The following is a 13,916-nucleotide window of genomic DNA, read 5'->3' as shown; positions in this document are numbered from 1 at the left end:
AAACATCAGCAGAAAAAAAGAACTGAAAATTGAAGAGCAACAGCAAAATGACATACTAATATTTAACAACTGGTATTATTCTAGGCTGAAATGTAACTGTCTCAAAGTTTGCTATTTATTTTCATATCTCAGTCAATATTTTTTCACCGTTTATTGTGAAGAGATGTAATATTTGCCTGAGCCTAAAATCTTAATTTTTCAAGATTACCCCCTCAAGGATCTTTTGATGCAGATTGTGTTTTATTTTCTTGTGACATGTGCATTTTAAGTGTTGAGTATGCACAGACAGTGTGTCTATATCTATATGTGTGTAAATGCTGTCTGAAATTTATAATCAGTATTGTAAAGCCCTTATGTATGTGGTTATAGATTACAATACTGTTATTATTGTAGTTCAGATACCAACTAGTTGTGAGTAACTACTGTTGTGTCTGATTTAGTGCTGACAAACATGAGGGGAACCAATAGCAGCTTCACTTTTGAGGACAAAAGTTGCTTTTGCTACTTGCAGGATGGTCAGAGATTTTAACCTGATCATGCAGACTTATCACAGATCTTTGCTAATCTCCCTTGACGTAGTCTGAACCTGATCGATCTCAGCCAGGCTTTAGCCAATCATTCTTACACAGCCTTTCATTGATCATCTTACACGGCCTTGAAATTTGCCTCATTGAATCTGGTATTAGTTTCAGATCTTAGGGTCTTTGCTAAGTCTGTCTGAGATGAATGCAGCCTGAATTCCAAATACGACTGGATTTTATTAACCCTGCATGTTACCCAGAATCTCCACAGTGATACTTTACCTACTGAACTGAGTACTTTGTCGTTTACATATTCTCAAAAATTAGTATTGAAATAAATGTAAATGGGAAGTTGTGGCCTCAGTATTTCTGCCTTATACTGCTTTGTGATGATTAACGTCTTGTGATAGACCACTGAGTGTCAAAAAAAAAAAAAACATTTTAAAAAATCCTTTTGTTATCCTTTTGTTATAGGCATTTTAATCTAATGATTTGTCTCCCATAATTGATTTGTAAAAATATTCTTTCTTGTACAATCTCTTTCACTTGTTTTAGGTTTACAGTTCCATTCATCCAGCTGGTTTCCACTAGAATGTACAAGCACGACTGGTCTCTGTGCTGTTTGACTGTTCTTGACGATATATACGGTTCTACTTGTAGGGGCTGTTTGTAAAGTACACATTTCTGTAGTGACTTGTCAGTTGACCAAACCCAAATAACCGTACTGAATGATGTGGTCATATAACTGGACTGGGGATTTGGAAGGAAAACAAACAAACAAACAGACACTCTTATCATAACTGCTAATATTTATTTGGATGCACTTTCAATATTATTTCAGTAAAATGCATTCTGTGCCATAACCTACATCATAAACAATGATTAAGAATCACTGTGTAGGCAATAACAAATATACTCAATAAATGAATTAACTACTGGTAGAACGTACAGGTTACTGAATGACCAGCAAGTATCAGAGTCACAGTAAAGCAGGTGCAGTGGACTTTTTGATATTGTGAAGCACAACTGAAGTGACTTAATTTCTGTCTCCGTGGCGATAGTCAGCAGAATGTTAGAAATTTACTGGAATATTGCAGTGGTAGTCAGTCCATTGGGCTTAGAAACAAGTGATATTTTCTTCATACATTTCCTTCTGCTTGTTTTCTCTATCCTTTAATTGTCATTTATTTCCTGTAAAAGTCTAAGCACACGGAACTGCTTGTTTTCTTTTTTTAACCACTGTGTGTATGTGTGTGCATAGCATGTTTTTGTACCATACGGAGAGTGATGTTGGGGGATGTACAGTCAATGTGCTGCACACCCATTTCTATGTGTAATGTTATTTATTTATTTATTTTACTTATTTAATTTACTTATTTATGACTTTATTTTTGTTTCCTGTGCTGAAATAAAAATGTATTGCTTGATGTGAGAAAACTGTTACTTACTAAAATAAACACAATATCACTGTAATTGAAGGGACCTGTGTTACTTTGCGGACAGGTGCTTGGGCAGACAGACACGTGTTCACCTGCACACAGACTGCTATACCAACAGACAGACGGCTCTGTCTCATCATACAGAGTCACAAAAAATCAGAGGGCCAAATCAACAAGGGATGTACAAAAGAGAATTATGAATTTGTGATCTTTGTCAGTATCTATGTACAGCCATACTTATACACTGCAGCAGAGCAAAGCATTAAACTTGAACACTGTAACAATGAAGGCTTCATTTGATTAAAATAATTTTACATTGCACATCAGTCCAGCCCAAATTATTAAGCAGAGCAAAAATATTTCAGAACTTCTTTTACTTCTACAGGCTTCTGGGAGTTCAGTTTCAATCGGTGGTCACATGCTGGCTTTCTGTGTTTGATTGTGTGTGTGTGTGTGTGTGTGTGTGTGTGTGTGTGCATAAAGGACACGATGCTTTTAGTAATGGTGAAGGAAGTCTTCATTGTGAGTACAGAGAAATATTGTGTCTTTGCTTTTTTTTTTTTTTTTTTTTTTACCTTGTACAGACCTGAGGCGCTGAGACGCTGACACATGGTAAATCCCAAGGAGAAATTAATTATGAATACTCTTCTTTTACTAGAAATAAGTCAGTGGCCTGCCAAAGAAACAGAAAAGCAAGGGCGAAGGCGGAGGGAAAAGTCCCTCTCACAATTACAGCCTAAAGGTGTCAATTACAGTTTAAAGGTCTGCATGACATGATGTACAAAGCCAATTTAAAAAAATGTTCACCGTGTAGAGACAGAAACTAATACTGACAGTAGAGTTGGAATACACAATAGCTTGGTTGTTCTCTATCAGAGCAGATGCTTTCAGCCTTGAACACTAGAGAACACAGTGTAGTCAGGGGAAAACTTACAAGACACAGCATTGTGATGGGGGGGCACAAACACATAACAGGTTTACAAAAGGATATAAATGGAGATGTATGGTAAATTACATCCAATTTCCACTTCAGTAGACCCTACACATTACGTAATTGAGGTAATTTGTAGAAAATGCTCATATCGTGTGCTTTATTTAAGCGTCAGGCTCACTGTGGATGTGTTACAGATCTTATGCAATAACTGATATCAGTTTAAATGTGGTATCTGGTTGTCCTTACTGCGTGGACCTGACTGCATTAAAAAGGTAAGTCAATGAAACTTCGCTGAAACTGTTGTACTTCATCTTTCGCATTCCAACAGTGCCTCCATTTGGTTGGTAAAGATACTGCATCAATTACATAGTCTTTGTGAACAATAAAAGATGTCAACAACAGTCAACATTAAATTGCAATCAGATTATATTTACTTAGGTCAACTTACAATAAACATTCTTTTATATATTTCTATGAAAAATATTTGGTACAGAACCAACGCCATTTGACCAGTGTGGACAGTTATGGAACAAGGTTTGGTCGAACCGAGAGTAAAATATTGTAAGAAAAAGAGTTAAGTGACAATACGTGAAAAGTATCGAATACTGTTTCTTTGATAACGAGTCACCATGGCTGCATGCAGGCGGTGCGAATGCGACCACTTCTACGTGTGGGTGAAGCCGTGGGTGGCGCTAAAGACTATATCACTCGTATCTTTTCTCCAGAAATTTGCGTTGACCTCGTTGCGCCTTCTTCCACTGTTAGAGTATCACTCTTCCAGTTTTAACTGGTTAAGTCTCAGTGACGATCGATAGAAGACCTCGGAAGCCAGGATGGACATGAAAAAGAGGATCCACTTAGAATTACGAAATAGGTCTCCCTCGGAAGTGAGTGATTCTGGATTTAATAGGTTTTTGGTGAATGTGCTTTGGCTAGTTGAAACCACATGGTGCAATGTTTTAACATCAGTCTCATTCATTACCTACTACTTATTTTCTTTACGTCTGTTCCTCTGTTGAGATTTGTTGAGGAAAAGATACACTGATTGGACGTAGTAAGTTACTTTAATAGTTCACAAAACAACTTTTCTGTAGCCTCCCGCATATGTCTTTGACTCTCAATATTATCTTAGCTGTGTCTTGTTTTGGGGGGACGTGCCGCAGTCACACGTTTGGTATATAGCCTGTTAGCTAAATGGAGCAGCAGTTCCACAGAACGCGGCTTGGTTTGTATGCCCTCATGGGAACGGAGATTATTTTATGTGTATCAGACTTGACGAACGTTTTGTACATACACGAATCACCATTTTATATTACTGCCGCATGAGTGTTGCTCGCTTAGTCATAAAGACCGGGTGATGGGGTCCATACAGAAAGCGCTATGCTAGCTACCTAGCTCCCGCCATATACCGTCTTTAGGTTGGTCGCCGGTCCTCAAACTTAATATTAGAGTTCTTCTTCGATAAAAAACAAAGTAGTTACATCAGCATCTGTAGAAAAGTAATTTATTTAGGGGAAACGTTGCCGGGTCAAAGTACAGCGCATTAATAATTTAGCCATCTTCTGACTTCAACCCAACTTTGCGCTCCTTCATCACACCATAAGCCCAATGTTAGCAAGCTAGTAGTTGTGTTTCTTTCAACTTCTTTCTAAGCAGTTTTTGGCTTCCTAGTGTTTATATTAACTGTCCAAAATATACTGACAAATTTCAAATGAAACGTGTCCACCTTTTATGAAAAACAGGGTCAATTTAGCAAGTTTGTCTGTGCGTCGAACCCAATGACTGCTCCCCATGCAAACAATCCACAAGAGTCCATGATGAAGTTAAAGACGAGAAACACCTTGGTGAATCCTCCATCTTTGAAACAAGGCCACATCCTTCGCACGTTATTTGTTATCTGCTTGAAACATTTGCAACTAAGTAAGCTGCGTGACTCCATTAACCCAATGGGTAGACATATTGGGGCAAGAGTACTTGAGCCGACAGTTGTGTACACTTCAGTCTTTAAATGGATTCTGTTTTGCTTAAAAAAGTTTTCTCTTGTTGTAAACATAAACAGCACATTCGAGCCTTGAAGCGCTCGTTCACTGGTCACGAAAGATCACGTCCTTTTTAAACTGCAAATTTTTCAAGAAAACGAATGGACAGCGTTTCCCCATTATCTATGAAACTGGACAGGGCTGTTCAAACTCCTCCTTGTTTGTAGGCGTCCCGTGCCCGAAGTGAGAGCCGCGATGCATTGAAAGTTACACCCATTAAAGTTATACCCTTGTTTCATTAAACAGTGCATCTGTAATGATAAAGACTGGGAACACACAGTTTCAGCTGTGCATTATAATGTTGAAATGGATTCTTCTAACTTGTGGTGAATAATACCCTGAGTTGTTCTTGTCAGTAAACGGCATTCGAGCTTTTTCACATAATAGGCTTTATGTAACCTGTACATGTAGTCACAACTTTGAGACAGTTTGAGCTGCCGCTCTGTTCCACGTGTAACCATTATGTGCCTCTCTTTCCCAGGTCCGCGAGTTAGTCTTGGATAACTGTCGGTCAGATGAGGGGAAGACCGAGGGTCTGACGCCAGAGTTTGTGAATCTGGAATTCCTCAGTTTAATAAATGTCGGTCTGACATCCATAGCTAATCTTCCTAAACTGCCAAAATTAAAGAAGGTAAGTGTAATTAGGTACAGAGAGAAAACACAGTATATGGTAGCTTATATAAATGTTTCCAGTGTGGCTGGTATCCATTTGCCCAGTATAGACCTAGATTCAAAGACTTAAAACAGTGCTACATTGAAATTTGTTTTGTTATCATTTTGGTGTAGCGTTATAATATTGTATGCAATATCCTGTATTACCTCCAGATGGCAGCAAACACCTTTTAAATCCTCTCTGAAGTAGAGCAAAAATAAAAAACTAAACAGAAAGTGAAACACTTAAGTCAGGAGCAGCTCCTTAAACAGCAACTTTTTTTTTTTTTTACTGTAAATATCTGGTCTGGTCACAGTTTCAGTAGAATATACTTTGATTTCCAGAGGCTTTGACCTTTAAATATAAGAGATTTCAAGCCTGATTCTCATGCAGTGCTACTGTTATATGTGTACTACACATTTTTGTATATTTGGGAGCCATAACAGAAAGGGCTGATAATGCCTGTTTGAATAGATGGTGCAACAGGAGTAAATTTGCAGCTTTTTAGACACAGGGTTCAGTCTGTGTGTCTGAGTAATGCCGGTCTCATTGCTTTCCAGTTGGAGTTAAGCGATAACAGGATCTCTGGGAATCTGGAGGTCCTCGCCGAGAAAACGCCCAACCTCACACACCTCAGCCTCAGCGGCAACAAACTCAAAGACCTCAGCACCCTGGAACCTCTGGTTGTCCACATACTTTTTCATAATGATGTTACTGAACTGACTGTCATGTACGCATCTCTTGTTTTTAGTCAATGAACTAAAAAAAAAAAAAAAGAGTGCCAACCATTTGCCTTCATTAATGGTTTCAACTGCTTGTAATTCATTTCTGGAAGAACGTTTCACTAGTTTGACAAGTCCAAGTAAATGCCCACAAATAAATATTAATTGCCAAGTACATAGACTTATCATTCACTGTTTCTGAGTACCATTCCTCTGATGGTGTGCTCTTGTGTCTGTGTCTTTGCCTTTGTGTCCATGTACACCAGAGAGACCTGGTTCGTCTGAAGAGCCTTGATCTTTTCAACTGTGAAGTCACGACCCTGGATGATTACCGTGACAGCGTGTTTAAGCTCCTCCCTCAGATCTCCTACTTGGACGAGGAGGATCCTGAGGATCAGGAGGGGTCGGACTCAGACGCCGAAGGGGCCGGAGAAGGAGGAGAGGGGGACAATGATGACGAAGACGAGGATGAAGATGATGGTGATTCTGAAAGTTTTCTTTCACTGAGTCAGAGTAGTCAGTGCATGTTAAAGAACTAAGTACTAACAAAATCAGGCAGCAGAGGAAAACACAGAGTTCACATAGAAAGAAGTTTCTTATTTAAAAGCATTTATTTGAAATTGTTTTATGTATTCATCTGCAGTGTTCTTTTTGTGTTTTCACATGTGTGACCGACTTTACAACCTTCTCAACTCTTAACTGATGTGTTACATGTATACATGAATTTTGAAAGAATTCAACTAGAGAAATTGTGTTCACCAACGAATCTCCCCCACCCCACCAAAACTTCTGATTTTCACTCAGATCTGTACACTTAGACATTAATATTTAAACTTGTTCATTTTTCCAGTGAACTCAGAGGGAGACGAGGATGAGGTTGACGATGAAGAGGAGGATGAAGACGGGGAAGGAGAGGAAGACTTTGACGAAGAGGGTGATGATGATGAGGATGTAGAGGTGGAAGATGAAGATGTTAGCGGAGAGGATGAGGTAAGTTTTAAGTCTGTTTGAAACTGGACAGTACTGAACAAAGTTTTTATATATGTATATATATATATATATATATATATATATATATATATATATATATATATATATATATATATATATATATATATAAATTGGTCCTTAATTACATGGCTTAGTAAATTCTAAGAGGTGGAGTTCTATACTCTCATAGTCTCCAGTAGCAGTTAGTTGAATTAGCATTGAAGTGTTTGGATTAAATGAGCAGTAGTTTGACTGTTAGACTGATGTTTAAAGTGAGTGAGTAGCATCCAGTTGGCCCTTTAGGCTGTTCATGGACAGTGCATGGGTAATCAGAGCCTTGTAGACATAGGGATTATAACCTTTATTGAAATATAGAAATTGTTGACTTGAATCAAAAGCACAAATGTGGAATGGTATGAAACTGTTTGGTCTTTGTGATGGACTTAAAAATGTAAATTTGGTAATAAGAGGAGGTCCGTCTGGGCAGTCCTGCTCAGTCAGTGTTTTTATTATCACATCTTACCTTTAAAGGAGGAAGATTCTGGACAGGATGGAGAGGTGGACGATGAAGACGAGGATGATGACGAAGAAGAGGAAGATGGTGAGTTTTTTTCTCATGCTATACCTCACCCCCTTCATATATCCTTCAGTGTTTCTGCCTTTTTGTTCATTTTCTTCTATCATGCTTCAAACTTTAAAGACCCCCTCTAAAGAGAACAGGGAACTCTCTTTTGCCTGCTTATTGCACCCACCCACCCACCCACCCTGTAAAACTGAAAGTGAGTGGGAAGCCGACATTTAAAAGAAAAACGCCTGTAAATCAGTCAAGGGAATTCACATGGGGGCTGTCATTAGATCGTTTGATGATTATATAGGTTGCAGTTGTTTACAGCGTGTTGCCATGGTAACAGTGGTGAGAACTTGAACAGAATTTTCTAGATTCTAAAAGAGGAATGAAATCCTTTTCCATGCCCTGTCTGCTGCCATGTATATGGTTATGATAATGCAGCAAGATGGTCCAGGAACAGCTCACTTGCAGCCAAAGTTCTGATAAATGACTTAAATTTGCACACAGTTTATGAATTATTTAGTAATCACTTAATGGCAAATAAAGGCAAATGTCATGACTGGGTACAGTCTGGAGTTTTCAAATTAGCCAGCTGTCATGTTTGCCGTTAATAGTTTTTCATGGTTTGTAAATATTTTGAAAGATTTTTATTTGATTGTTTTTCAGAAGAAGAAGCTTCAGGAAAAGGGCAGAAGAGAAAACGAGATCCTGAGGATGAAGACGATTGATCAGATATATCTAACCCAACCTTCCTCATAACGTGTGTGTGTGTGTATGTATGTGTGTGTGTGGTTTTGTTTTTCTTAGGCTGTTTGTGAGTGTGTATTACAAAGAGATTTACGTCATTCTGTAGACTATTTTTCTGCAGTTAGGTATCGTCCAATCTGTTTTTTTCTATATATTTTTTTGAATATTTTGTTGTATTTTTGATGTTGATGGCCGACACATTTTAAGGTAGTAAGACTTGGTCGTGTTTTAAACGTTTCTGATTCATAAAAAAAACATAAAATTTATCTGCTGTTTTTACTCTCATCTAATCACCCTGTGTAAATAAACTCGCCCCATTTTGCTACTTTTTCTCCTCATATTTTCTCTCCTGAAGTTGCTTATTTAACTCAAGATTTAAGATATAAACTTGTCAGGACAGTTTATTTTCCACAGTTCTTCCATAATTTAAACCAAACCCAGTCTCTCAGCCGTTTTCGTGTTTCCGGCACTATCTGGGTCACAAGTTAATCTCTGAATTTTCACACATCCCGGTTGCATTTTTATTAAAACATAAAATGATCGTATTGCAACATGTCCGTTCATATGGTCATTTACTTTGCTTTTTGCATTCAGGATTTAAGCATTTACAGAATCAAAGCCCGTCTTTCCATGTACATGATGGTCCTGAGGGTTTGAGAGCTTTGGGTGTGACGAGTCCTAACCTGTCTTTAATGAATTAATGTTCTAGCTGTAAAGGCCTACAGGGAAAGAACCTGTTAAACGGACCAGACAGACAGCAGCTGTTTGACATGGATCTCTCCTCAGGCCCTGATCAGAAAGAGGCTCTCATGTAGTTGCGAAGGTTCCGGATCTCTAGCTCCAACTGTCGTATTCTTTCGTCTTTGTGGTCCAGCTGCTGACGAAGACGTCGGATCTCTTCCTGCTGACGATAGAACACCTGTAACAGCTGCACAGAATGACAAAGGGGAAATAAATAAGCATGAACTGTCAGTTATGATACAGAGGCCTGAACATTGCCATTTCCAGCATTCCCCTTGGGTCATATCATTGCAGATGCTCTGTAACAAATCCATAGCCTGACTCGTATTAAAACAGTCAGTTGGTAGAAGCGGTTTAACTACCTCTGTTTCTCCTGGAGGTGGAATATACACTGCTGACTCACACCAGTGTAATTCAGAATGTGCCAAAGGTTTGTGTGACTGGATAGAAAGTGTGTTTCCTCTATAGGTGTTGGTCCATTCCTGCGTCTGGGTCTCATCCTCTTGCCAGCCTGACAGGTCTCTGATGTCATGTGTGTATTTTGCATCCTGATAGGCCAGCTGTTCCTCCAGAAAGGCCCGTTCCACAGAATGGTGTGGGTGTTGGTACAGCCTTTTTACCTCTACTGGAGCTGGGTATGGGTTCAGGATCTTAGTCTCTGGCTTAAGAGACAGCAGCACTGGGCCTGAGACAGAAAATGATTCAAAGGTTTGAACTACATATTAGTGGTGGACCCAGAAACTGTACTTGTTTGTTGGCCATACTGGCTCTAGCCTCTGGATGTCTCACCTTTCTTCTGCCCCATGAGCCACTCTTGAGCTGTCATGGATGCCTCATTGCCTGCTGTCATTGGATAAATGTCTTCTTGAAAGCCCTCAGACTGCATGGAGGATGTAAAAGGAAAGAAAAATTAGAAAATATTGGAAAAAGAATGGATAACTCTTAGGATTAGTCCAAGATGACACCCTCAGTTCTTGGTTGGGGCTGTTTTATTAGAACCAACATGTATTCTCCAAGATGTCAAATATATGGAATATTTCCTTTGTAAAACTTTTTTTCAGGGTATCTGATTCATTTATGTCAGCAGCTGTACATTCTACTTATTGGTGAAGCTTTTATCTATGAATATTTCAGGATTTGATTAATAGGGGTTGAAATTTATGGCTGTTTTTCATACCCTCCTCGGGACAATGAAGGACAATGGCTCCACTAAGTCTTTAGTGGTCACCAGTCGATAGAAACGATACACCTCGCACGCACTCATGTCCAGACCACGTTTTGGCATCACCGCTGAAGGAAATGCCACACAGTTTACTTTCCATGTGTCTAGCTGCTGAATTTTCTTTGTCAACATTGTGCAGTTTCTCTACAAATAAGCTCCACAGATATAATTTGGAGACCAAGACTGAGAGAGTGTGTGTGTGTGTGTACTTACCCAGTCCTCTCTGTGGGAGTGGGGAGCGGTATTCTGCTAGAAAGTGTATGTAAGGCTTCTCGGAGGCGACTTCGTAATAGCGAATGTTCCCATCACCCTTAGACAGGACAGCAACAGCAACGATTCATGCCAAACCGAAAAAAAAAAGCCATTAAGGGCGTGTCACACTACAAAGTTGTACTAATAAACCTCCATGCAGTTAAACAGGTTTATGAGAAGAGAGCTGGACGCAACAAAGTCCATACGTTCATTTTTAAACTACAAAAGAGCATCTAAGCCCCGTGGATCACATGTGTGCAACCATTAGATTCTGGCTAACATTACTCTTCAACAAGTGCATTTGCCGACTGAGCTACCGTATGCTTAGATACATGATGGTCTCGTTTGCATTTTTTATAAATGATGGAGTTACCCGCCTCTCTTTAGACTAAACTGTTCAGAATTCATCTCTGTGTGAGTCCAGCACTGCTGTAACAGAAAACTCTTATGCCTGTGTGTTTGTTTAGATTCAGCCGTGTTTGCGTACATGTGATATATGAACGGCTACCTTTCCTGCCAGATACAGCATGTGTAGGTCAGGGTCATAGAAAGGAAAAAGAACTCCAGAACCTCCATCCAAATCTTCCTCCAATAATGACACAGAAAGATCATCCTGCCCACCAACAAAGACAGATAAGTCTGTGGAGCTTTCTCACAGACTGTAAGATCAAACAAATGTAATGAAAGAAATTGAGTTTGAGTGTGTCGTTGTTGTAGTAATGAGTGGTTGTGAATATACCGTGTCCCATAATGCAAACTGTCTCTGGTTCCACTGGGATGTACCAGTGGACAGGAGCATGTTGTGATTCTCTAAGAACACAACCTTGCTGGGCCGGTGAGACTTACAGCAAGACTCCTAAGAAAGAAAAAGTAAATTCCATTCAAATTTCTGTCCTCCACCCTCTATCTGTCTTTCTTTTATATATTCAGTTACCTTTCCCTATCTTTCTCCCTGTCTGGGTGGTACCTGCAGTAGTTTCCCAGTGCGTGGGTCAATTATCCGGATTCTCTTGTCTTTGCAGCTTGTGGCGAGACGAGTGCCGTCTGAATGAAGGCACATGGACAGAACCAGGTCACTGTGTACACTGATCACACACACTGGAGTCTTCATCACAAGTCCTCCTGTGTCCAGCCGCCACACCAGCACCTGAAGATAAAAGACAGCTCAGCTCACCTCAGCTCAGTGTGAGTGTGAGACAGTATGTATGTATGTGAGGAGGAGATTAGTGCCTGGCTTATCTCTTACTTTGTAATCGTAAGCAGAGCTGAACAACACGTCTTTGGCGGTCGGATGCCACTGGACAAGATTTACTCTTCGGGTGTGGCCACGAAGTTCTTTTCTGGGTATGGTAATGTTCTCCTTCACACCGTTGCCAGGGATATCCCAGACTTTAACCTGTGTGCATGCATACACACACACAGACACACACACAAACACACACAGACACACACGCACACACACACACACACAGATCAGGACTAGTTTTTGAATGCTTTTTGTCATTGTTGCTTTTTTTTTTTTCCCCTTAGCCACCTGTTGGTAAATAGTAAATTTAATACAGCACCAGAGGTGGTTGCCATGGTAAAAGGAAAATGGCTTACTGTGACAGTTGTAGAGGAGCTTGGTTTTGAGACAGTAAAAGTGGTCAGTGTATTAGGAATACATATTCACACTTGCAGATGTGACTATTGCTATGGCTACAGCTGCTATAGTTACTCACTGTGCAGTCCTCAGAACAGGATGCAATCCGCTGGTCATTGAATGGATCCCACTTTATATCCAGGACTCTGCCGCTGTGACCACAAACCCGGGGATGGTGTGGGTCTACTCGGCCCCTCTGAATCACGAAAAAACATTCGACATGTCTACATTACACACCACATGATATTCCCACCCTATAGCAGGCAACTGAGATCAGTTTTTTTCATTTATTTTTTTATTTTCCTCTTTCGTGATGTTAGGACCGTTATCTAATTGATGCAGATTTTTTTTTTCTTTCTAGAATTAGAGCACAACACTTCCTTTTTTAACTCACTGGAAATCTAAACATACACAGCCTCCTTCACTAAAGCAGGGAATCAGAAACAGAAAATCTAAAGTTAATCGCGAATCAAATAAAAAAAAAAAAAAAATCAAGCTTGGAAATATTCTGTGGTAACACTGGGCCTCACATGATGGATGGAGATTACAAGAAAGGCCCCTCCTCCTGCACATTCTGTGACCACGGCAATGAAGCGTGGGTTCACGGAACAGAAGAGGTTGTCATGTACGCTGCGTGTGATTGACAGGCCATCATAGCAGTTCTCCTTGGAGGCAGGTTTACCGTACACATGACGGAACTTAGACCGGCGGTATGGAGGATGCCATGACATCTAAAAAGCATAGAGCATAGGTCTGGGCAGTTACCAGGATCTGGCCTGGGGTGATATTGATGAAACCTGTTCTGATTTACAGATGACACCATGAAAGAGAACCATTTTAGAGTACAATAAAAGAGCATTTACATTGCAAATCTGTAGATGTTAACTTTTATACATGCACGCGCGCGCACACACACACACACACACACACACGTACCTTTAATTATGAATCACACCCATATGCAAAAGACTATATAACATAATATCTGATGAGGAAAAGATTTTCCTTCTGGATTATCGCTGGTCTTTTCCCACTCATGATAAATTATTGAAATCACCCACACATGCCAGGAGTAAATCTTTAATCATGGACAGTCATATTAGATTACAAGACAAAGGTTTTACGAACACCTGACATCTGACATTTAACCTGAGCAAGCTCACATTTGGCTCTTAAGATACATGTATTAGTTTGGAGAGTTATAAAGGTATGAAGGCCAAGTGCATGATTTCCTGTTCTATGCTATCCAGTTCAAGAAAGTCTTTGTATGATTACAACCCTGTGTGCAATGTACAAAATCAACCCTAAGTCATTATGTGAAGTATGGTCTCACAAATGAATGAGCAGTCTAAGGAAGGAATGTTATTTATGATGGTGTGAATCAACCCGTCAGTCTTTGTTTGAATAGCCATTCAGTTGTGAATGAGAGTGACTGGTCCTTTCAAAC

General features: G+C 39.7%; 2 protein-coding genes across 17 annotated transcripts; one reads left to right on the top strand and one right to left on the bottom strand.

Moving 5' to 3' along the window:
• Nucleotides 1-3,696: 3,696 nt before the first annotated feature.
• Nucleotides 3,697-8,893, top strand: LOC115811263 (acidic leucine-rich nuclear phosphoprotein 32 family member B-like). Of its 16 annotated transcripts, XM_030773404.1 has the most exons (8): nt 3,697-3,781; nt 5,415-5,564; nt 6,146-6,268; nt 6,574-6,787; nt 7,167-7,258; nt 7,847-7,902; nt 8,209-8,210; nt 8,532-8,893. In XM_030773404.1, the coding sequence occupies exons 1-8, from the start codon at nt 3,728-3,730 to the stop codon at nt 8,591-8,593; spliced, it is 753 nt and encodes a 250-aa protein (XP_030629264.1). In that variant the 5' UTR covers nt 3,697-3,727; the 3' UTR covers nt 8,594-8,893. The 16 variants fall into 16 exon arrangements, with proteins under 16 accessions (XP_030629264.1, XP_030629262.1, XP_030629257.1 ...); XM_030773402.1 differs by lacking the exon at nt 8,209-8,210 and having other exon boundaries at nt 6,574-6,723; nt 7,169-7,297; nt 7,829-7,898; nt 8,547-8,893; XM_030773397.1 differs by lacking the exon at nt 8,209-8,210 and having other exon boundaries at nt 6,574-6,723; nt 7,169-7,312; nt 7,832-7,898.
• A 512-nt stretch (nt 8,894-9,405) lies between these two features.
• Nucleotides 9,406-13,209, bottom strand: coro2ab (coronin 2Ab). The gene is made up of 11 exons (XM_030774952.1): nt 13,000-13,209; nt 12,549-12,665; nt 12,074-12,223; nt 11,795-11,974; nt 11,567-11,683; nt 11,336-11,440; nt 10,789-10,885; nt 10,531-10,643; nt 10,143-10,233; nt 9,716-10,038; nt 9,406-9,540 (listed from the first exon to the last, which is right to left on the bottom strand). Exons 1-11 carry the CDS (start codon nt 13,198-13,200, stop codon nt 9,406-9,408), a joined length of 1,629 nt encoding a protein of 542 aa, XP_030630812.1. The 5' UTR covers nt 13,201-13,209.
• Between the last annotated feature and the right edge of the window lie 707 nt (nt 13,210-13,916).

This window comes from Chanos chanos, chromosome 5 (genome assembly GCF_902362185.1).
Source record: "Chanos chanos chromosome 5, fChaCha1.1, whole genome shotgun sequence".
Classification (NCBI taxonomy): Eukaryota; Metazoa; Chordata; class Actinopteri; order Gonorynchiformes; family Chanidae; genus Chanos; species Chanos chanos.
This window is presented reverse-complemented; position numbering and strand designations above follow the sequence as displayed.